Raw genomic sequence first — 23,226 nt, forward strand, 5'->3', positions numbered from 1 at the left:
AATTATACATCTATTTTCTCTTGAAATGAATATGCTAAATTATCTGGACCCTCTATCTAATCCTTTATCATTACCAAATTTGCTGGTTAGAGTTAATAGCTAATAGAGTAGTACTCCTTATTTGCATACTTGAAACTGAGGATGGTATCAAACCCTATATACCTATGTTTGTTCCGATATGTACATATTTCTGATAAAGTTTAATTTAAAAATTAGGCACAACACTAATAACTAATTATAGCACAACAAGATATAATAACAATGTACAATAGCTGAGCACAGTGGTGCATGCCTGTAATCCCAGCAACTCGTGAGGCTGAGGCAGGTATATTGTAAATTCCAGGTCAGCCTCAGCAATTTAGCAAGGCCTTAAGCAACTCTGTGAGACCCTGTCTCAAAAAATAAAAAAGGGATGGGGATGTGGCTTAGTGGTTAAGCACCTCTGGGTTCAATCCCTAGTACCAAAAAATCAAAACGAAAATCAACATACTATTAATAAAAGTTATACAAATGTAGTTTTTCCCTCAAAATACATTAATAAGTTTTCTTTTATGAGCTATTGTACCATAATATTTTTTTGTACTTTGAGATGTCAAAAGTAAACTAACACACAGTTCTTTGTCCTTCACAATTTCATAGATAGAAAACTCCTTCTTACCATAGATCCCCGCAACCTCTGCATATACCTTTTTTTTTCCTTTCCTTATTAAGTGGAGAAATTACATTTTTTTCATTTTAAGGTAACACTGTGGCTTCTCTTTGGCACTTTCAAATGGCCACCACCAGACTCTTGCACTTTGAGGGTGTTATTAAATAAAAGTTTCTTGAACACATTCTGAGAGACCATCTGACACCCTAGATGATAACCAAGTGACTGACAGGCAGCATACACAGTATGGACGAATGCATTAGACAAAGAAATGATTCACTTCCTGGGTGGGACAGAGCAGAAAAGGATGAGATTTCATCATCATTCTCAGTATAAAACACAATATATAACTTATCATTTACTTATGTAATTTTCCACTTAATATTTTCAGGACTTCATTATCTACAGGATAGGGGGAACTGCTATATATAATAAAAGGTATTCTACTTCTGTAATTACCAAATTTGCTGGTTAGAGTTAATAGTTAATACAGTACAGAATGAACTAAATTCCAATATCAATGAAGAAATTATAAAGTATATAAACAGACCCTAAAATTGACACTTCTAAAGTCAATTTTGTTCTTTTGAAGGGGTGGGGGATACCAGGAATTGAACTCAGGGGTGCTTAACCACTGAGCCACATCCCAACCCTTTTTTAAAAAAATATCTTTTAAGTTGTTGATGAACCTTTATTTTATTCATTTATTTATATGTGGTACTGAGAATTGAACCCAGGGCCACACACGTTAGGCAAGCACTCTACCACTCAGCCACAACCCCAGCCCACATCCAGCCTCTACCAGTGAGGTACAACACCAGCCCATATTCACAACTCACTAAATTGCTAAGGCTGGTTTTGAACTTGTGATCCTCCTACCTCAGCCTCTGTAGTTGCTAGGATTACAGGCGTGCACCACCATACCCTGCCTAAAGGTTTATTTTAATCTAAATCTGAACTAATCATTTATTGCAAAATGAGTTTTTAAAAATTTACCTTTATCCTCCCTACTCACTCTCTTGTGGAAGACTTAATAATTAAGAGTACCAAATTAGAAATGGTGTTTAGTTCAGCTATTGAGCACTTAATAATTAAGAGTAACCAAATTAAGAATGGGGTTTAGCTCAGCTATAGAGCACTTAGCATGCATGAGGCACTGGGTTCAATCACCAGCACTGGAAAAACAGAGAATTACTGAAAGAATAGTTATGTACTACCAACTATTAATGCAGGTATAGTATTTTCTTAGTTTTGTGGGCTTTATGTGGTACTGGGGATCAAACCCAGGGCCTGGCACATGCTGGACACTTGCTCTACCACTGAGCTCCATTCCCCAGTCTTTTGAATTAGTTCTAAAATAAAAGCCTGGGGCAGTGGCAAATGTTTACAATACCAGTAACTTGTCTGTAACCCAGCAACTTGGAAGGGTGAGACAAGGGGATTTCAAGGTCGAGACCAGCCTTGGCAATTTAATGAGACCCTGTCTCAAAAAATTAAAAAAAGGCCATGGGTGTAGTTCAGTGGTAAAGAACTCCTGGATTCAAACATCAATACTAAACACATAAAAAAAAAAACAAAACACACACGTTAGTCAGAACAAAAAAGAGAAGGCCTAGACTAGTTTTGTTTTAGATCTTTTCCCAAAGTATAGCCAGAATCAAAGACATCTGGATGCTTATCATTTCTGGAAGAGCAAGCAGGAAAAAGGTGATGGATGAAGGAGTGGTATAAGAAAATATTATAACCCACTATATAGAATGCAATCCTTTTTTCTAATTTTTATTTTATATAAAAAATTGGGGGGCTGGGGTTATGGCTCAGCAGTAGAGTGCTTGCCTCGCACATGCAAGGACCTAGGTTCACTTCTCAGCACCACATAAAAGTAAATAAATAAAGGTATTGTGACCAACTACAACTAAAAAATAAATTTTTACTTCCATATAAAATATGAATAAAAAATATTTCAATAAATCATCCTAGGAAAACTCACTAGCAAAAAAAAAAAAGATTGTAGTAATTTTTTTGTGTGTGTGTGGTGCTGGAAATCAATATTAGTGTCTCACACATGCTAGGTAAGTGCTCTATCACTGCACTACATCCCAGCTGTAGAGATAATTTAAGTGAATATTTATGCAACCTTTGGAAAAGGACTTTCTAAAGATATATACAACAAAACAAGCTCAAAAAAATTATAAAGCAATTAGAAAAAATTTTTTACTAATATTCAGACATTTAAGAAAACTTTTTAGTTATGGATGGACACAATACCTTTATTTTATTTATTTTTATGTGATGCTGAGGATTGAACCCAGTGCCTCTACCACTGAGATACAACACCAGCCCATATTCACACATTTTTAAAAATATTTATTTATTTATTTTTTTAGGTGTAGATGGACACAACACAATGCCTTTATTTTTATATGGTGCTGAGGATCGAACTTAGGTCTTGCTCGTGCTAGGCAAGCACTGTACCGCTGAGCCACAATCCCAGCCCCAGATATTTTAATAATATACAGATTCTTAAAAATATGAAGGAGCCATATATAATTGCATTTGAGATTATAAACTATAATAAATTTTGACACTATGAATCCAAAAGTTTAAAAATGTTCACATCCCCTGAATAATTCTATTACTATATCAAGAAAAATAATCTGAAATATGAAATTTTACATACAAAGGTAGATTATCCCCTAGCTTTAAAAAGTGAAAAACAATTAAATGTCTCAAAGGGAATGTTTAAATTATGACACATACTAGGGATGAGAGGGGAAGGCAGGGAATTAGCAAGGATGGTGGAATGTGATGGACATCATTATCCAAAGTACATGTATGAAGACATAAATTGGGTGTCAACCTACTTTATATACAGAGATATGAAAAAATTACACATATATGTGTAATAAGAATTGTAATGCAAAAAAAAAGTACATGTATAAAGATATCAATTGGTGTGAACACACTTTATATACAGAGATATGGAAAATTGTGCTCTATATGTATAATAAGAATTATAATGTATTCTGCTGTTGTATATTTAAAAAAATAAAATCAATTAAATAAAATAAATTATGACACATACAATAAATCATTATGTAGCCAAATGTTTCATTTTCTTTCTTAATAACATGAGGAAATTATCACAAAAGTATATTTAAATAGGTATAAAAATAAACATATCTCTGGGTAGCAGGATTTTACTTCTTCCTTTGTACATTTACTACAGAGTTACATCCCAAGGAGCCTCACTCTTTTTTTTTTTTTTTTTTTTATACAGGGCCTCAATAAATTGCCAGACTGGCCTCAAACTTTCCATTTCTTCTTTCAGCCTCCAGAGTAGATGTGATTACATTTATGTGCCACACTATCATCTCAACTGGTTTTAAATGTTTTTATGTAGATACCAAACAATCTCCTCCATTTCCCTCACACCCTACAAGGCTCTTCCTGTGAGATAACAAAGGCTAACTCAAGGTCAGAAAATTAACATTTAATGTATATTAAGTAGGTGATTTATGATGGAATCCCTTTTTCACATAGCCAGTTGAATCTTTACAATGAAGAAGAATGATATAAAAAATTTTTCAATCCACAGCAAGAGAAGTAACAAATTAGAATGCATGCAATTTTTTTGTTTTGTGGTACTTGGGATAATGGGAAAGGGGGATTTTATTTTTGGAAAAATAGGGTTGGAGGCTTAGCTCAGTGGTGCTTACCTACCATGCACAAGGCTCTGGGTTCCATTACCAGAACCTCAAAACCAAACAGAAAACAGAACTCAGAAAAAGTATTCTAATGCATTTTTATAAAAAATAAAATAAAGCACCAATTTTACCGAATAAACTTCCAGTTTTAAAACTAATAGTGAACCATTTTAGAAACTATTAGAATAGCCACCAGCATGTTCAGGAAAACTATATTTGAGTTTACTCTATTCTTTTTTTTTTTTTTTAAGTACTGGGGACCAAACCCAGGGCCTCACATACCAGGCAAGCATTCCACCACTAAGATTTACCTCTAGTCCTACTTTCTTTTTTTTCTTTTTTCAGTACTGGGGATTGAGCCCAGGGATTCTCTACCACAGAGCTACATCCCCAGCCCTTATTATGTTTTATTTTGAGACACTAAGTTTGTCTAAGTTACTGAGGCTAGCCTCGAACTTGCAATACTCCTGCCTCAGTCTACCAAGTAGCTAGAATTACAGGTATGTGCCACCATGACCAGTTACTTTATTTTTTATCAGAGATTGGGCAGAAACAAATATAGCTATGCCTTAGTAGTTTTTTATTAGAATGTAGCTTTACTAGCTGGGGAGTGATATTGGTCAAAATTACATTGTTATATTGACTCATTATGTACAAACATAAGGTACCAATAAAAATGGAGAATGAGAAAAAATGATATCTCAATAAGTTAAAAAAAGGAATGTAGCTTTACTAGTTACTTTCACATATAAACAAAAACCCTTCTGATAACATCAAAACAGGAAAATTATCCATTTTAAAAATGAGAAAAACTGGGGCTGGGGATGTGGCTCAAGTGGTAGCACGCTCTTCTGGCATGGGTGCGGCCTGGGTTCGATCCTCAGCACCACATACAAAAGATATTGTGTCTGCCGAAAACTAAAATGTAAATAAAATAGTTTTTTAAAAAATTAGGAAAACAAGGCATGGTGGCACGTGCCTATAATCCCAGCATCTCAGAAGGCTGAGGCAAATTCGAAGCCATCCTCAGCAACTGAGTGAGACCATGTCTCAAAAAATAAAAGGGCTGGGGATGTGGCTTAGCAGTCAAGCACCCCTGGGTTCCATCCCCAGTACAGGGGAAAAAAAAAAGAGAGAGAGAGAAAAACAGGTACAGTGGCACATCGACAAAGAAGGATGAGACAGGGGAATCAAATGTTAGATGCCAGCCTCAGAAATGAACAAGGCCCTGAGCAATTTAATGAAATTCTAAAATAAAACATTAAAAAAGGGGTGAGAATGTAGCTCATTATTAAAGCACCCCTGGATTCAATCCCCCCCAAAATATAAATAAACATGAGGAAAACTTTTTCAGATAAGGTAGCAATTTGACCAGGATTGCATATATAATGTGACAAAGTTTGGACAGGAAGTCAGTTAAATTCCCAATTAGATCTTATTCCACATCTGCCAGTTATGACCAGCCATAGACTGCATAGCTTATAAAAACAGAAACTTATTTCTCACAATCTGGGAAGCTGGAATGTCCCAAATCAAAAAGTGTACTCAGTGCCTGGGGGGGGGGGCACTTTTTTCTGTGTCCTTATAAGGTGAAAGGAAACAATAGCCCTCAAGGGCTTTGTTTGTTTTGGTACCAAGGACTGAATCAGGGGTACTCTACCACTAAGCCACATTCCCAGTCCTTTTTTTTATTTTGAGACAGGGTCTTGCTAAGTTGTTCAAGACCTCACGAAGTTGCTAAGGCTGGCCTTAAAACTCACAGTCACAGGGCCACTGGAATTACAAGTGTGTGCCACCATGCAAGGCATCTAGGGCCGATTTTATAAGAGAATTTGTCCTATTCATGAAGAGCCTTCATGAGCAAATCATCCTCAAAGGCTCCTACTAAGAAACGAATAATCAACCTCTCTGTAACTTTATCTATAAAAGAGAAATGATAGCTAAAACTATTTATTTTAAAAGGTTACATAAAGACTGAGTAAGGGGTCTAGGGTTGTAGCTCAGTGGCAGAGTGCTTGTCTAGACACTGGGTTCAATCCTTAGCACCACATAAAAAAATAAACAAATAAAATAAAGGCACATGTCCATGTTTAAAAATAAATTTTTTTTTAAAGACCAAGAATTTGTAAGGTTGCTTTATAAGTGAAAAAGTAATGGGCCAATTCGAATCTAAAGTACCTTTAACACTCAGGCCTATACTGGAGTGTTTTATGTTCCCCTGGGACCACAGCTATCATTCTTCTACATAAAAGGGAAGAAAGGCACCTTGTATTCTGAAGCTCAGTTCTTCACCTACTAATTTGTCTTTTCCTGGCTGTAATTTACTCATGTATGATACCAAAGATTTTTTCTACCTGGTCAAGATCCAGGGGTAAAATTTATCACAAATGAGCTGAGCATAATGACACACGTCTATAATTCCAGCTACTCAGAAAAGGCTGAGACATGAGGATCATAAGTGAGGCCCTGGGTCTTTTCAGGCAACACAAAAAATAATTTAGGGATGTATTTAAAATATATGAGAACTGGGTATGGTGGCACATGCTGGTAATCCCAGGTACTTGGGAGGTTGAGGTAGGAGGATTAAGATTTCAAAGCCTGCCTGGGCAACAAAACTCCATCTCAAAATAAATATCTGAGGTTGGCTGCCATTGTAGATCACGATACAGTGCTTGCTGAGCATGCACAAGACCCTGGGTCCAATCCCCATCGGGAGTGGGAGGATATATGGTTGTGTGCACATATATATGTGCACCATAAATACTACACCATGTGTATCTAAGAGACTTGGACTTTGGTGTCTCTGGGGGTCCTGGCACCAAAGGACAATCATAAATTCATGTTTTAACAAACTGTTGTATTGAGCATAGTGGCACACAACAGTAATCCCAGTGACTCAGGAGGCAGGAGGATCAAATACCAGAGGCCAACCAGCTTTAGCAATTTAGTGAAGCCCTAAGTGACATAGCTAGACCCTGTCTCAAAATATAAAAGGATGGGATATGTAGCTCAGGGGTAAAACACCCCTAGATTCAATCTCCAGTACAAAGAAACAAACAACAACAAAACAGAATTATGTTGTAAGACAAAACACAACAGCCAAAAGACTGACTTCTAATTCTCATGTGTACCACTGAAGATGATAATTGCATCCCTAACTTGATGTGGAGTACCTTTATTAGGTGTTAAATTTTGAAATCTTTGCACTTATAATACTTGTCAATAAGTGCAGGCAAGCATAAACTAGCTTTATTTTGTACTTTTACAAAGCTGATACATTTGTGCTTTGACCTAAATTTAAAAAAAGAAAAATGGGAAGTGAAAATTCAATATGAAAATAAGCAACGAAAAGGAAACTTTCTCCAAAATAAAAATAGTAAAATTTAAAATGTCACTAAATATATGTATAGGCTCTACTATGCACTTAAAAATTGTTTTAGCTTAGAAAACATACTTTCCTAAGATAATTATTTTAAATCAATACATATTTCAAGTTAAAATGTTCAAATACCATTTTCCCCACCCCACCGCCCCAAAAAAAAAACAGAAAAGTAAGTTACTTTCCTCAGAGACACCTTCTACTTTCATATATTTTCTAGGCATACCTGAGTACATGTACACTGTTTATAGCTGTTGAATTATGATTAAAATCCTTTGTTTCAAATCATTAAGGTGTCTTTAATATGGCATATATTAAAATTAGACTATGTAATTCTTCAGAGCTTTGATTAAATATTTAAAGCAATGGACCATCACAGTATTATAATAGTAATAAAACCATTCATATCCAACTTGAACTGAGCTCCAAGCCAGTTTATTCAAAATATCTTATAATATACAGTAAGTTACAAATCAGGTTTAGGGGACTGAGGTTGTGGCTCAATGGTAGAGTGCTCACCTGGCACATATGAGGCACTGGGTTCAATCCTCAGCACTACCTAAAAATAAATAAATAAAGAGATTGTATCCACCTACAATCAAAAATTTATTTTTTAAAAAAATATTGTTTAGGCCAGGCATGGTGTTACATGCCTGTAATCCCAGCTATTTGGGAGGCCGAAGACAGGAGGATTGCAAGTTTGAGGCTAGCCTACAAAAATTAGTGAGGACCCCCCCCCCTCTTTTTTGGTACTGGGGCCTGAACCCACTGAGATACATCCCCAACCCATTTGTTGAGACAGGGTCTCATTAAGTTACTAGGGCCTCACAAAGTTGCTATGGCTGACCTTGGGATCCTCCTATCTTAGCCTCCTGAGTCACTGGGATTACAGGTGTACCCCACTGTACCCACCTATAAGACCCTGCCTTAAAATAAAAAAATTAAAAGGGCAGGGAATATATAGCTCAGTGGTAGAGTGCCCCGGGGTTCAAGATCTAGTACTTCAAGAAAAAAATCATATTTAGGGACCTGGGTTTAATCTCTAGCACCATAAAAATCATGTTCAGAAAGTCTCTAAAGGACAAGCTGAGAAGCTCACTGTATTAAACAAACAAAAGTATATAAGAATATGTGGGTAGGGGCTGGGATTGCCTCCCATGTGTGAGGCACTTGGTTCGATTCTCGGCACCGCATATAAATAAATAAAATAAATGTCTATCAACAACTACAAAAAAACCTTTAAAAAAATATGTGGGTATATACCCTTTACATCAATTTTATTTTTCTTGCAGCATTGAGAATGGAACCCAGGGCCTCATAATGTTAGGTAAGCACTCTATCACCAAGTTACATTCTCAGCCCCCACTGGAATTAAAAAAAAAAAAAAAAAGACAAGGAAATACATATACAGAAAGTACTTCTAAGATGATTATGCATTCATTGTTGGTTTTATACATTACTTCTTTTACAACTTTTCAATTTTACAATTAGGTAAAGTGATAGGAGAGAGCCTGGCTGTTTATAGAAGTCTAAGGTGGCTAAGTTAGGCTAGAGCTCTGGTAAAGGACTAAGTCTTCACAGAAATAGACTTAGCCAGTTTAAAAGACTATAAAGGAAAACTATAAAACCACCAGTACTGGGGCTGGGGATGTGCCTCAAGCGGTAGCGCACTCGCCTGGCATGCGTGCGGCCCGGGTTCGATCCTCAGCACCACATACAAACAAAGATGTTGTGTCCGCCAATAACTAAAAATTAAATATCAAAAAAAAAATTCTCTCTTTAAAAAAAAAAAAACCACCAGTACTTCTCTGGGTTGAAGTCTCCCCCAAAATCAATGTAACAATCAAATTTAACATTATTTTCACTCATTTGGAAAGAAGTCTTACATTAAGAACTCTCTGTAGTTTATGATCATGCAAAAGCAGTCCAAAAAGTAAAAATCAATAAAGAAAGAACTCAAATGACTTACCAAGAGGTAGAAGGTGATAAGTGATGTGGAACAAAGAAGTACTGGGGATCAAACCCAGGGACTTACACGTGCAAGACAAGTGCTCTACCACTGAGTTACATATATAATCCATTTAATTGGATGTTTAGACAAGTATCTGTGACTGAGTTATACCAGGGTCATCTTGAATTTACAATCCTCCTGCCTCAGGCTCCTGGTTTTCTGTTTTTTGTTTTTTGTTTTTTTTTTTTTTTGGTGATGGTAGGGGACCTGGGAATTGAACCTAGGGGTACTTTACCACTAAGCTACATCTCCAGTCTTTTTTATTTATTTATGATTTTGGTACCTGAGATTGAACCCAGTGGTGCTTAACCACTAAACCACATTCCCAGCCCTTTTTTAAATTCTGAGACAGGGTTTCACTAAGTTGCTTAGGGTCTCACTAAATTGCTGTAGCTGGAACTTTTGTTCCTCCTACCTCAGCCTCCCAAATTGCTGGGATTACAGGCATGTGCCACCACATCAGGCTCTTATATTTTGAGACAGGGTCTTACTAAGTTTCTTAGTGCCTTATTAAATTGCCAGGCAGACCTCAAACTTGAGACCCTTCTGTCTCAGTCTCCTGAGTCACTAGGATTACAGGCATGGGCCATCATGGCAAGCTCAGCAAGAAGAGTTTCTTTTTTTTGGTGGTGGTGGTGGGGAGAACCAGGGATTGAACTCAGGGACACTCAACCCCTGAGCCACATCCCAGCCCTATTTGTATTTTACTTAGAGACAGGGTCTCATTAAGTTAGTTAGCACCTAGCTGTTGCTGAGGCTGGCTCTGAATTTGCAATTCTCCTGTCTCAGCCTCTAAACCACTGGGATTACAGACCTGCACCACTGCACCCAGCAAGTAGAATGGTTTCTGATGTGGGGAATGCAATGTAATATACATGGAAGGAAAAAATACTCTGAATTTATTTTTAGCTCAGTAGACTCTCAGAACTCAATACAAAAAAAGCAAGACAACTGGGAGTCTTTCTATGTTTTTTTTTGACACAGTGTCTCACAATATTGCTCAGTCTGGCCTTGAATTTCTAAACTCAAGAAATCCCCCCCACTTCAGTTTCCCCAGTAGCATAGAGTGTTTCTGAAGGCCATTTCCCAACTAAGCAACTTCAGGCTAAACCAAACAACAACAACCACACACACACACACACACAAAAAAAAAAATGGAGCCTTGAAGACAGGATCAGAAATGAAGCAGAGAATATATCCTGTCCTTTAACAAAACATGGCCTATCTTAACCAAAGTACTGTGTACAGTTCCAAATGCTATAGTTCAGAAGCAGTAGGGTACAATGATAAAGATCACAGATTGAGGTTCAAATCCAAGCTTGTACCACTTACTATGTCTAAACTTCATTTGTAAATGGGAATAGGAATTCCTCTTCTGGGTTGCTTTGCAGTTGAACAAAAAATACATGAGAGTAATTTTTAGCTTAGTAACTGATAGTGTTAAAAAAAAAAAGGAGGGGGGGGCTGGGATGTAGCTTAGTTGGTGGTATGCTTGCCTTGCATGCACAATTGCATGCACAAGTCCCTGGGTTCAATCCCCAGCACCATCAAAAAAATAAATAAAAAATAAAAATAAAAGAACTTATCATTACTACTATAAAGCTAAAAGTAATCTCCCAGAAAATATTAAAATATTAAGAGACATTTGCAAACTTTAATGTATATTACAGTCACCTGAGGAGCCTGTAGATGCATTTCTCCAGGGCTTAATTTCATTGGTTTGAAATATGATGAGAGTGTTCTCTTGCCCAGATATCAGGAGTTATTGAAGGCTTGGGATGTAGGTCAGTGGTAGAGTGCTTGCCTGGCATGCCTGAGACACTAGGTTCAATCCTCAGAACTGCATTAAAGAATTATTGAAGAGGGGCTGGGGCTCAGAGGTAGCACACTTGCCTGGCATGTGTGAGGCACTGAGTTGGTTTCTCAGCACTGCATATAAAAAAATAAAATAAAGGTCTATCAACAACTAAAAAATAAATTTAAAAACTATTGAAGAGAATTCAGGCACTATCCCATAAAAACAGGCTAAAAGTAGATTCTTTCATAGAAAGGACTGGCCTAAAGCAAGAATTAAAGAACAGACAAGGCCCTCATTCTCAAAGAACTAATCTCCAATGGAGACAGACAATTTTAAAGGGGGGAATTCAGGATAGTGAAGTGTTGTTATAAATAACAAAGGAAAGACAGGGTAATCTCCTTGAATAGCCAACATCTGAACTGCCACCACGGAATGGCACCACGGAATGAACAAAAGCAAGATCTCAAAGAATTATGAAACCACAGGGCACGGCACTTGCAAAGGCCCTGAAGCAAGATCTAGCTTGGCAAGTTCCAAAAACAGCAATGCTGAAGAGAACAGAAACTAAAAGACACATAGGTGGCTAGACTCCAAAGCACTGAACTAGGCAGAAGGTTACAAAGAAAGAAAGAAAGGCAATGTCAAAATATCTAGTACCTGGCAAGTTCTATATGGAGTTTGCTTTTTATTCTGAATTGGAATAGGACACTTTCCACAAGAAGGTGATACAATGAGTTTCAAGGATCTCTTAGGCTATGATAAAAGGAATATATAAGCCCAAATGAAAGGAGGGAGACCAGAAGGTTATTCAAGAGGATCAGATGAGAGATGGTGACAGTGTGGCAAAGTGGTGGCAGCAGAGGTGGGAAGAAGTGAATACATATTGAATGCTATAATTTAAGGCAAATCAAGGTGAAAGAATTAAGTCACATAACAAGTAGTAAGCACCTGGAACTAATTATTCAAGGAATAAAAATGAGGGATAGGGATGTGAATCAATGGTAGAGCCCTTGCCTAGTATTTAAAGCCCTGGGCCCATTCCCCAATACTACAAAAAAAAAAAAAGAAAGAGAGAGAGAGAGAGAAAGAATGAAAATAGACATTTACAGGTTTTAGCTAAGTTTATGAGAAATCCATCCCAAGTAGGTTATTAGCAGATTTAGGACACTTCATGGTATTTATCCTTTGAAGCTGAGGTGAAGAGAACATTACCTTCCAGAGGAGGTTATTTTGGTGCCAATGTTGAAAACTAGACTAAATGGGCACAGCCCTCAGATCCAATGTCAATAAACACATTAAGCATGTTGTGTAAAGTAAAATCTTCCAGGACATTCCTACTAAGGTCCTGAACAGTTGATTAGAATTTGGAATACAGTATAACTGAACTTAACTTCAATGAAACCATTAAATAAATACTTTTTAAACTTCCATACTGTCAACTCAGGCCTGTGCCTGATTTCCCAAGAGTTAAGCTAAGCCTTACTTTGTCACACATAATGAAGATTAATTTCTTAAATCTTAAATAGCATCATAGAGATTTGGGAAGTAAACTTTTTTCTTTTTTTTTTTTTTTTTTGCAGGGGAGAGGGGGTGGTGAGACAAATTTTTAAAACCACTTTAATAATTAGTTTTTCCAACACAGAAAATATTCCCTGAAAGTTAAGGTCCAAAGTTTAAATCTGCAAAAAATTTTATTACTCAAAAAAAGTACACGTATGTGAAAAAGCAAGTGGCAGAAAAGCATATATGGTATGATACCATACTTTTCTGGTGACGTACTGATCATTCTTTTTTGGTACCAGAAATCAAACCCAGGGACACCTAACTAACCACTGACCCACATCCCCAACCCTTTTTGAAATAGGGCCCCACTACTCCCGAAATTGCTGAGGTTGGCCTCAAACTTGTGATCCTCAGCCTTCCCAGTCACTGGGGTTACAGGCATGCAACACCACACCTCGCTGATTATTTCTTTTTGCTTATCTGCTCTTATCAATACTGTCTCCAAGTATAACAAAGCATTTTGTTTAAGCAAAAATATTCAGTCCTAGGTTAGCATACAAGGTCAAAAGCTAAAAAAAAGAGAAAACAGTTTTCTTCATTCAACATCCGCATGATTCTAAATCACAGGATGAAAGGTCCAAAGAAGATCATGTTCCACCACAAGGACATACTCTTCAAAGAAGAAACAAACTCCTAAGAGAACTCTTCCTGGATTTGATAGGGGGCAACTGATTACGGTTTTGTTGGTCTTTCTTGCTGTTTACCACAGAAACAACTCCACTAGTGAGTTATCTGAGAGGATTTTTTGGAATCGCGTTAGGACGCGAAGGTGGTTTGGTTTTCTGATGTCTTTATCACCAAGGGAAGCAGGCTGGGAGCAGGCTACACTAAAGGAATCTGCGTAAGCAGTCACCTGAAGTGGGAACACAAGCGTTCTGTTATCTTCCCTAGATAGTGAGAACGCCTCCTTAAGGGTCTCAAGACTAAAATACCTGGAAGGTTTTCTGCTTTCCAAGTTGCTGTATGTAACAGTTTGACAAAACAAAACAAAAATTGGAAGGTCCTTTCCACAAATGTAGATACTACACGAGTGGAGTTCATCCTACTCGTATGATGCAGAACGAAAAAAATTCTATTAGTAAAGCCACATCCTTGATTTTGCTAACGGGGGCAAGTGAAAACTGCCTGACTCTACGGCTAACAAATGCCATCTTGGCTAAAATCCTAACATGTTAAACAGCCACTCACTCTGGCGAACTTTGGCTTTAAACAGCAACACGGGACTTCACGGTATTCGTTCCAATACTGGGCGCTACCTCTTTACCGTCTGCCCTGGACCCACTTACTAAACGAATATAAAATGGGAATCCTTAAAATTCGCAAACGAACAGGAGTCAAAAAGCTCTCGCTTCCAGGATGGCAGATTTCCTGTATCCTCAATCACAACAAAGGACGCTTCCTAGTGACTTCATCATATCCAGAAAGGGCTGAAGACGGGTAAACGAGATAGTGTGGATTTCAGGGTGGCTGAGTTTTTCCCTTCCAGCTACGACTCTCTGCTTTTTACTCCATTATATGCCTCCACCCGTGTAGACTGTCTGGCCCTAAAAATAAAACCACCCGCGGCTCCCGTTCACTTTCTCCCGCAGCCCAGACTCGGGCTTCCTGCAGAGAAAGCCGAACAGCAAGCGGTCTGCCTGGTTCCTCTCCGGGGCACGCACGCTCGGCAGTAGCGGGCTTCTCCCGTGCTGAACCGCCAGTCTGGCGGCCGGGAAAGCACCGACCCAGAAACAGCCCCTCTGTGCCGCAGCCACCGCAGTCCCCAAGAGCTTGAGGAGTCCCCAGGAAAAACCGGGGTGAGGGGAAGGTGGGCCGGCAAAGGGCGGTGGGAGAGGGGAGACACTCACCCGCCCAGACAACAACCGACGGGGCGGGGAGGGTGGGGGCCGGGACCTAGTCTCGGCAGAAAGACCGCCTGGGGCTTCCGGAACGTTGCGGCTGCTCCGGACGCCGCTGCCGCTGGTGCTCCTGGCTGCCGGCGTCCTCCCCCTCCTGTGTTTGGATTCGATTGACCACGTCACTCTTAGCCACGAGACCCGGATCTGCCGGCTCCCGCGGACGACGGCGCAACAGATTGCAGCGCCTCGAGACCCAAGAGGCCCCGCCCGCCGAACATGCGCCCGCCCAGTGCCTGTCCAGGGCGTCGGTGGGAGGCTGTGAGGGCTCGAGCCGCTTCGGGCGCTCACGTCACGCCAAGCGTGGGGGCGCGAAGCGCGGGGATGTGGTTCCGGTCGGGAAGGGTGGGGCTGAGGACTATGAAGGAAGCTGGGTGAGGCCACACGTCTGTTGATTTATCTCGCGCAGCCCGTTTTCTTTGGTAGACTTTGTCTCCTCGCAAGGCTCTCTTTGCTGAGCTAGAGGCCCTCCGTGACCATAGTCTTTAGAATACCGAGGTAGAGGTAGAAGTAAGCACAATTTGATGTCAGCTGAAACCCGGTACAGCTGTAGAGAGGGTGGTGTATTGGTAACAAGCCCAGGTGAAAATTGGAGCTTGAGGATTAAAGAAGTATGTGACTCCCTCCTCTAGAACACTTTTGTACCAGAAAACCAACGGGGATATTAAAAGGACTATGTGACCAAAGATGAGCTGCTCGTTAGGAGGTGGAGGGGAACGCTCTTGTTAGGCACCAACCCAAGCTTTTGTTGCTTTGGTTTTAGGGAAATGGAATAAGGATGCTGTTTGTGGATTAAGAAATTCTTTTTTTCTTTTTCTTTTTTTTTTAGCTAGGAGCTGTGAAGCACCCCGGTCATCCCAGGTACTTGGTGAGACTGAGGAGGGAGGATTGCAAATTCGAGACCAGCCTGGGCAATTTCGGAAGACCCTGTCTCTAAAAGGGAAGGGCGGGACTTGGTGGCGCTCGCCTGTAATCTCTGCAACTGGGGAGGCTGAAGCAGGAGGATCGCGAGTTCAATGCCAGCCTCAACAGATTAGCGAGGCACTTAGCAACTCAGTGAGACCCTGCCTCTAAATAAAATTTTTAAAAGGGGGGAAGGGAGCGGTTGGGGATGTAACTCAGTGGTAGAGCATTCCTGGGTTCAGTCCCCAGTCTCTCAAATAAAAACTAAACTTTATTTTGTAGACTTAATTGGTGCTTCCTACTTTCCCATTCTAGCCTCAGTTTAATCGCTAAAGGAGGGAAGTTGGCAAAATTTAGGACTATGCTTTTGTTTTCTTAGGTCTGTGAATTGATGAACTTTAATTAACTGTAACCAGTACCGGGCACGGTGGTGCGTGTCTGTCTGTAGTCCCAGCTACTTGGGAGGCTAAGGCACGAAAATCGCTTGATCCTGGGAGTTTGAGGCCATCTGGGCAACAAGTGTGAGTCCCAAAGATTTTACAGAAGTACCTCTTGCCCTGTCCTATAGGAGAGGTGAAAGCTATAGTTGTCTATCTTGTTCTGACTTGGTAATCTTTTCACCTACCCAGCTTCTCCCTCAGTTTCCTTAATTACTCCTCTACAAGCTGAATCACCTTAAGCAAATTACTATAATCTGCAAGAATTTTTTTTGTTTTATTTTGTAATAAAGTAAATATTGAACACAGGTAAAGGTTCCTAGAAAACTAAAGATTTCTGGTAAAACTCCAAGTGTTTTCTTAGTTAATTGTTATTAGGAGTTGGTACAAAATAAGCTTCTTACCGGGTGCTGTGGCGCAGGCCTGTGGTTTGGGAGGCTGAGGCAGGAGGATCCAGAGGTCAAAGCCAGCCTCAGCAATGGCTAGGCCCTTAGCAACTCAGTGAGACCCTGTATATAAAAAAGAAGTAGTAGTACAAAAGAGTGCTTAGCATGTATGTCAGTGGTTAAGTGCCCCTGAGTTCAATCCCCTGTGCCCCAAAAAAGCCCTTCTTGGACCTTAACTGCAATCCTGACCTCTACTTATTCAAATTCAGACATTTTTGAAGTGGAATCTATTGCCTTTATGAAGTTCATGAGCTGACATTGTAGCAGAAGGTCTCTAATTTGTGGAACTCTGTAAACAAAGTTTTGTGTGCTTGAGTGCATCCATGTGCACATGTGATTGAAATCACAGCTATTTTTAAGAGTGTTGAACAAAATTAAAATGTACTAGAATTTTGTGCTGCACAGAATTCTTTATAAAGTACGCTGCAAGAAAATCAATAGGGTGGGATTCTGTGACTGGCCACCAGTGATTCTTAGCTCTCAGGATTTAGTCTTCTCTAGTCATTTGTGTCAAGGTTACTTTAACCAAGAGAGTTAAGATAATATAGCTTCTGAAGCTGTCATAAAGGCACTGATAACAGCTTTCTATCTCATTCTTTTGGATAGCTTGCTCTGGGGGAAGCCAGTCATCTTGCCATTCTATTCAAACAGCCCACAAAAACTCTACTTTGGAGAGGAACAAAAGTTTTTAGCAACATAGGGCACCGACTTGCCAGGCATATGAGTGTACTCTCTTCACAGATCCTGCAACCTGAATTATGCATTTGGATGATTCCATCCCTGCCCAGCGTTTTACCACAATCTCATGAAAGCTAGAAAGGGCAACCTCTGACCCACAGACTCTGTGCTATAGCATCTTGTGTGGGGTTTTGCTTTGATCTTTAAGTTCAATCTTTATAAACTTTAAACAATGGATGATCTAAAGATTCAATATGTAAAGTAACTTAATGATAATTCCTACCACAGTACCTGAAGCATAAAGATAGAATAAATATTTGTTGATTGGGCTCAGAGAATTAAAAGAAACATCAATTATAAATGGAACAAATCAGTATTTACTCATAAAGAAGTAATATACTATATGAAGGGCTCATAACAAATCAATAAGGTTGATTTAAAACATAGATATAAAATATGAATTGTTAATACACAAAAAGGAAATACAAATGAGTAATATTTGAAAATTTTCAATATCAGTAATTTAAAAATGTAAATTAAAGCAAGGTTTCTTTTTTTGACTATCATATTAAGGAAATAGTTTTAAAAAAGGTTATCTCATGTTAGTCTCTGTTCACATTGCTGATAGAAATGTAAATTGGCACATATCTTTTTGGAAACCAATTTTTGGCAATATTTCAAGTTCCATAAAATACATTCATTGATCCAATTTCACTATTAGGAAATTATCCTAATGAAATAATCTTAAAAGAGAGTAATATAGCATAAAGATACTAATTTTCATTTATATAATTGGAGAAATACAGAAATGAACAACATGTAAAATGATAATGGGAAGGATAAATGTTACATTGTGTCTTAGGATCTAAAAATCTTGGTGATATATAGTCATAGTTTGGAGAACATATTCCCAAAAACATTTATGAATACATAAAGCATGCATGTTGACAAACTTTTCTTCTTCTAAAGCAAAAATTGACATTACATTGGTCATTCTTGAAGGGAGTAAAAGAGTTCCTTATGCCTTTTTTTTTTTTTTTTTTTTTTGGTATTGGGGATTGAACCCAGGGACATTAACCACTGAGCAACATCCCCAGCTCGTTTTTATTTTTTATTTTGAGAGGTCTTGCTAAGTTGCTGAGGCTGGCTTTGAACTTGTAATCCTCCTACTTCAGTTTTCTGAGCTGCTTGGCTTACAGGCATGCACCACTGTATCCTATGACTTTTTTAAAAATATTTTTTTAGTTGTTGATGGGCCTTTATTTATATGCAGTGCTGAGATCAAACTCAGTGCCTCACACATGCTAGGCAAGTGCTCTACCACTAAGTTACAACCCCAGCCCTCCTGTGACTTTTTGACCTTTTATATGGTTTGAATTTTTTCACATCCATATGTTTTTTTTTTTTTTGTTAATAAAAAAGTCATTATTTATTTATTTACTGGGATTGAACTCAGTACCTCATGCATGCTAGGCAAGTGTTCTGCCACTAAGCAGAACACTCCCACCTTTTTTTTTTTTTTTTAATTTTGTTTTGAGATAGGGTTTGGCCAAATTGCCCAGGCTGGTCTTGAACTCGCAAACATCATAAATAACTAGAATTACAGGCATGTACCACCACACCTGTGTTTTTGTTTGTTTGGTTGGTTTGGGGGTTTTTTTGGGGGGGGCAGGGGTTTGGTTGTTTTTTTTTTTTAATTTTAAAAAAATGGTTGATTTAGTCTGGTCAGATTTCCATAGAAGAATATCATAAGGGGCTGGGGGTATAGTTCAGTGGTAGAGCACTTGCCTAGCATGTGTGAGGCCCTGGGTTCCATCCTCAGCAGCACATTAAAAAAACTAAATAAACAAACATTGTGTCCATCTACAACTAAGAATATTAAAAAAAAATAAATATCACAGGGTTGGGGTTGTGGCTCAGTGGTAGATGCTCACCTAGCATGAGCAAGGCCCTGGGTTTGATCCTCAGCACCACATAAAAATAAATAAAATAAAGGTATTGTGCCCAACTACAACTAAAAAATAAATATTAAAAAAAATATATCACCGGGAGGCACTAAGCAACTCAGTAAGACCCTGTCTCTAAATAAAATACAAAGTAGGGCTGGGGATGTGGCTCAGTAGTCAAGTGCTCTTGGGTTCAATCCCTGATACCCGCATCCCCTCCCCCCCAAGAAAAATCACAGTATAGGGGCTGGGGATGTGGCTCAAGCGGTAGCACACTTGCCTGGCATGCGTGCGGCCTGGGTTCGATCTCAGCACCACATACAAAGAAAGATGTTGTGTCTGCTGAAAACTAAAAAATAAATATTAAAAAAAAATTCTCTCTCTCTCTCTCTCTCTCTCTCTCTCTCTCTCTCTCTCTCTTTCTTTCTCTCTTTGAAAAAGAAAAAGAAAAGAAAAATCACAGTATAGCAGGGGCCTAGATAACTCACCCACCACCACACATGCACAAGCCCATATAGATGCAATGCATATTCATAGCAGCTACATAACAATTTTCAGTTCAAGCAATCAAAAGAGACTTCTGGAGTTTCTTGATCACAACTCTAATTTAGGAGAGAGAAGCCAGAGAGCCCATCTTGGTCTATTCCAGGTCCAACTGACTACAGCTAGAGGGGAATATGTTTGAGCAAACTTGGAGAAGGAAGGACTGGCAAGCTCATTTGAAGCAGTGGAAGGGTAAAAAGAAAAAAAAAGGTATCTAGCACAGTTATCTGCAATCATGTTTTTTTGTTTATTTTATATCTTTTGGGGTGTTGGGGATTGAACTCAGAACCTGTGCACGTTCATCAAGTGTTGTGCCACTGAGCTATATCCCCATCCCTATAACTAATATTTTGATGATAACATCAAAATTTTGAACCAGACCCATTGTAAAAAGAAGGCATGTTTCATTTCCTACTCTAATCTTCCATTTAAAAAAAATTTTTTTTTAGTTGTAGATGGGCACAATACCTTTATTTATTTTTATGTGGTGCTGAGGATTGAACCTAGTGCTTCACACGTGCTAGGCAAGTGCTCTATCACTGAGCTAAAATTCCAGTCCCACAATCTTCCATTTTAAGGACAAAGAGACATGGGATGGGGTTGTGACTCAGCAGTAGAGTGCTTGCCTAGCATGTGTGAAGCCCTGGGTTCAATCCTCAGCACCACATAAAAGTAAATAAATATATTGTGTCCAACTACAACTAAAAAAATAAATATTAAAAAAATAAGGACAAAGAGAGAAAAGTTCATTTGGAATAAGTGTAGTTTTACTTAATGATTATGTATGTATACACCCATGTAATTACTATCCTTAACAAGAAATAAAACATTTCCAAAGGACACTTTTATTCCCCTTCAATAATTGGAAAAATGCCTTTTGGCTGGGAATGTAGTTCATCCGTACAGCCCTTGCCATGTGCTGGATCCCCAGGACCACAACACACACACACACACACAGGAACACTAGCTTCTCTATAGTTTACCTATAATATCAAAAAGCCTTGTAGGTAGTAAGGAACCAAGGTAGATTCCTGCTTGTCCTCATGGATTTCCATTTGTTCTTGTTCTCCATTCATGTCTGTCTTTTCTTTCCAGCTGTCTGCCACACTAACATCAGACCCCGAACCAGATATTGAAACAAAACCATACATAAACTATTTAACTAGCTCCAATAATTGTGTAATGTCAAATTTCTATAATAAAACTTGTCTCATTCATAGTGCTACTGTTTCTTTGATCAAATCCTAACTACAGCATTACAAATTTTATAATCCTTTAAAACTCTTCCTACCAATAAATGTTCAAGGATATTATTAATGGAGAATCAATACAGTGTTCATCCCTAGTTCAAAACTGTTTGGAAGTTATTTCATCTAGTCATCTGTTAGTGTGTTCTTGTTTTTTGCAATATTCAGCTCAAGATTATTATTTAGATTTTCCCTATGTTCAGTTTGGGTATATGAGATAAACACAAAACTGGATGAAATAACCTGGATGAAACTTTCAGGTCTATTGAATATAGTAATTCAATGTATAATACTGGTTAGACTTGCTAATGAGCACTTTAAAGTGATAGAATTGATTTAAGTGATACAAATTTTAAGTGATACAAATTAAAATACAGTTAAGGGACTGGGGTTTTGGCTCAGCAGTAGAGCGCTCACCTAGCACATCTGAGGCCTTGGGTTCGATCTTCAGCACCATATTAAAATAAAGGTATTGTGTCCAATTACAACTAAAAACTAAATATTAAAAAAAAAAAAAATACACGGGCTGGGGATGTGGCTCAAGCGGTAGTGCGCTTGCCTGGGATGCGTGCGGCCCGGGTTCAATTCTCAGCACCACATACAAAGAAAGATGTTGTGTCCTCCAAAAACTAAAAATAAATAAATAAATATTTAAAAAAATATACAGTTAAGGGCCGGGGTTGTGGCTCAGTGGTAGATTGCTTGCCTAGCATGCGAGAGGTACTGGATTTGGTCCCTGGAACCACATAAAAAAAAATAATAAAGGTATTATGTCCATCTACAACTAAAAAAAAAAAAGGTTTAAAATTTATGATCACACAGGGCAGGGAATGGTGCTGGAGATCAAACCAGATTTTTGCACATGCTAAGAAAATACTTAACTCTTCCACTGAGATAACTCCTCACCCGCTAGAATGTATTTTTTTAAAAAACTGTATACTATGTAGGAGTCTCCCTTACTTGAATGTATTATTGGTATACATATAATGTTAGAATGGAAATCTTTCCCCATCAAGTAATTTGTGTGTGTGTGTGTGTGTGTGTGTGTGTGTGTGTGTGTGTGAGAGAGAGAGAGAGAGAGAGAGAGAGAGAGACACTAGAGATTGAACCCAGGGGCTCTATCCCCCGTCCTTTTCAAATAATTTTTTACTTTGAAACAGGGTCTCACTGAGTTGCCCAGCTTGTGATCCTCCCACTTCAGCTTCTCAAGTAGGTAGGATAATAGCATAAGCCACCACAACTTTTCTGCCTATCAGGTAAAATTTTAAAAGGAATAATATATTCATCTACTCTTTGATCACTTCTAGTTGGAAATACAAAATGAGAACCTTCAGAATTACTTATGCCAGGCCTTGCCTACTGCTGTTTCTCTTCTGGGATCCTGATTTCAACTATTTGTTCAAAGACATTAGGATATTGTTCTGATTCACTGAAAATAGTTCAGTATCAAGAGTCATGGCTCAGTATGCAACCAGTGTAACTCCATAGCATGTACAACCACAAAAATGTAAAGTTATACTCCAAGTATCTATGATATGTCAAAATACATTCTACTGTCATGTGTAACTAAAAAGAACAAATTTTTTTTAAAAAAAGGTCATGGTTCAGAGTATGGAAAGCAGCTACACTGTACCTAGTATATGGTAAAATTTCTCATGAAAGAATATAAAGGCAGGCACAGTAGTTTACACTTGTAAACCCAGCTACTTGGGAGGCTGAGGCAGGAGGATCACTTTTCATTTGAGCGTAGGATTTTAGGCCCAGCATGAGCAACACAGACCTATCTGAAAAAGAAGAAGAGAACAAGTTGGACCCAGAAGCTGAATTATAAGTTTGTCCCTAGCAATAACAGAAGAATCAGTAATTCTCACTAAAGGAACCCCATGCAATGCCTGAAGGTGATTGGAATCAACAAGTTGATGCCCTAGTTTGAACTCTTAAAATGGCAACCTAAGTCTATGAAATAGGTTGACATAAAAGAACTCAATCTATGCAATTGGCTGGATCACCACATCTACCAGTGA

General features: G+C 38.5%; 3 protein-coding genes across 4 annotated transcripts in view; 1 reads left to right on the top strand and 2 right to left on the bottom strand.

Moving 5' to 3' along the window:
- Positions 1–15,184, bottom strand: part of Smim14 (small integral membrane protein 14) — a 70,424-nt gene extending 55,240 nt beyond the window's left edge. Inside the window, exons 1-2 of one of the 2 annotated variants that reach the window (XM_005319927.5) lie at positions 14,955–15,184; positions 8,255–8,294 (exon numbers count right to left, since the gene is read on the bottom strand). The gene's annotated coding sequence lies outside the window, so the exon portion shown is untranslated. The remainder of the gene's footprint in view (positions 1–8,254; positions 8,295–14,954) is intronic. The other variant, XM_005319926.5, reaches the window with a different exon arrangement.
- LOC120892381 (uncharacterized) lies at positions 14,408–21,044 on the top strand. Its single transcript, XM_078022195.1, has 5 exons — positions 14,408–14,544; positions 14,641–14,848; positions 15,005–15,376; positions 15,832–15,863; positions 19,854–21,044. Exons 1-5 carry the CDS (start codon positions 14,408–14,410, stop codon positions 20,095–20,097), a joined length of 993 nt encoding a protein of 330 aa, XP_077878321.1. The 3' UTR covers positions 20,098–21,044.
- LOC144366654 (uncharacterized) overlaps positions 16,751–23,226 on the bottom strand; it is a 37,289-nt gene continuing 30,813 nt past the window's right edge. The window contains exon 2 of the mRNA XM_078021200.1: positions 16,751–16,851. The gene's annotated coding sequence lies outside the window, so the exon portion shown is untranslated. The remainder of the gene's footprint in view (positions 16,852–23,226) is intronic.

The sequence above is a fragment of the Ictidomys tridecemlineatus genome, chromosome 9 (genome assembly GCF_052094955.1).
Source record: "Ictidomys tridecemlineatus isolate mIctTri1 chromosome 9, mIctTri1.hap1, whole genome shotgun sequence".
Lineage (NCBI taxonomy): Eukaryota > Metazoa > Chordata > Mammalia > Rodentia > Sciuridae > Ictidomys > Ictidomys tridecemlineatus.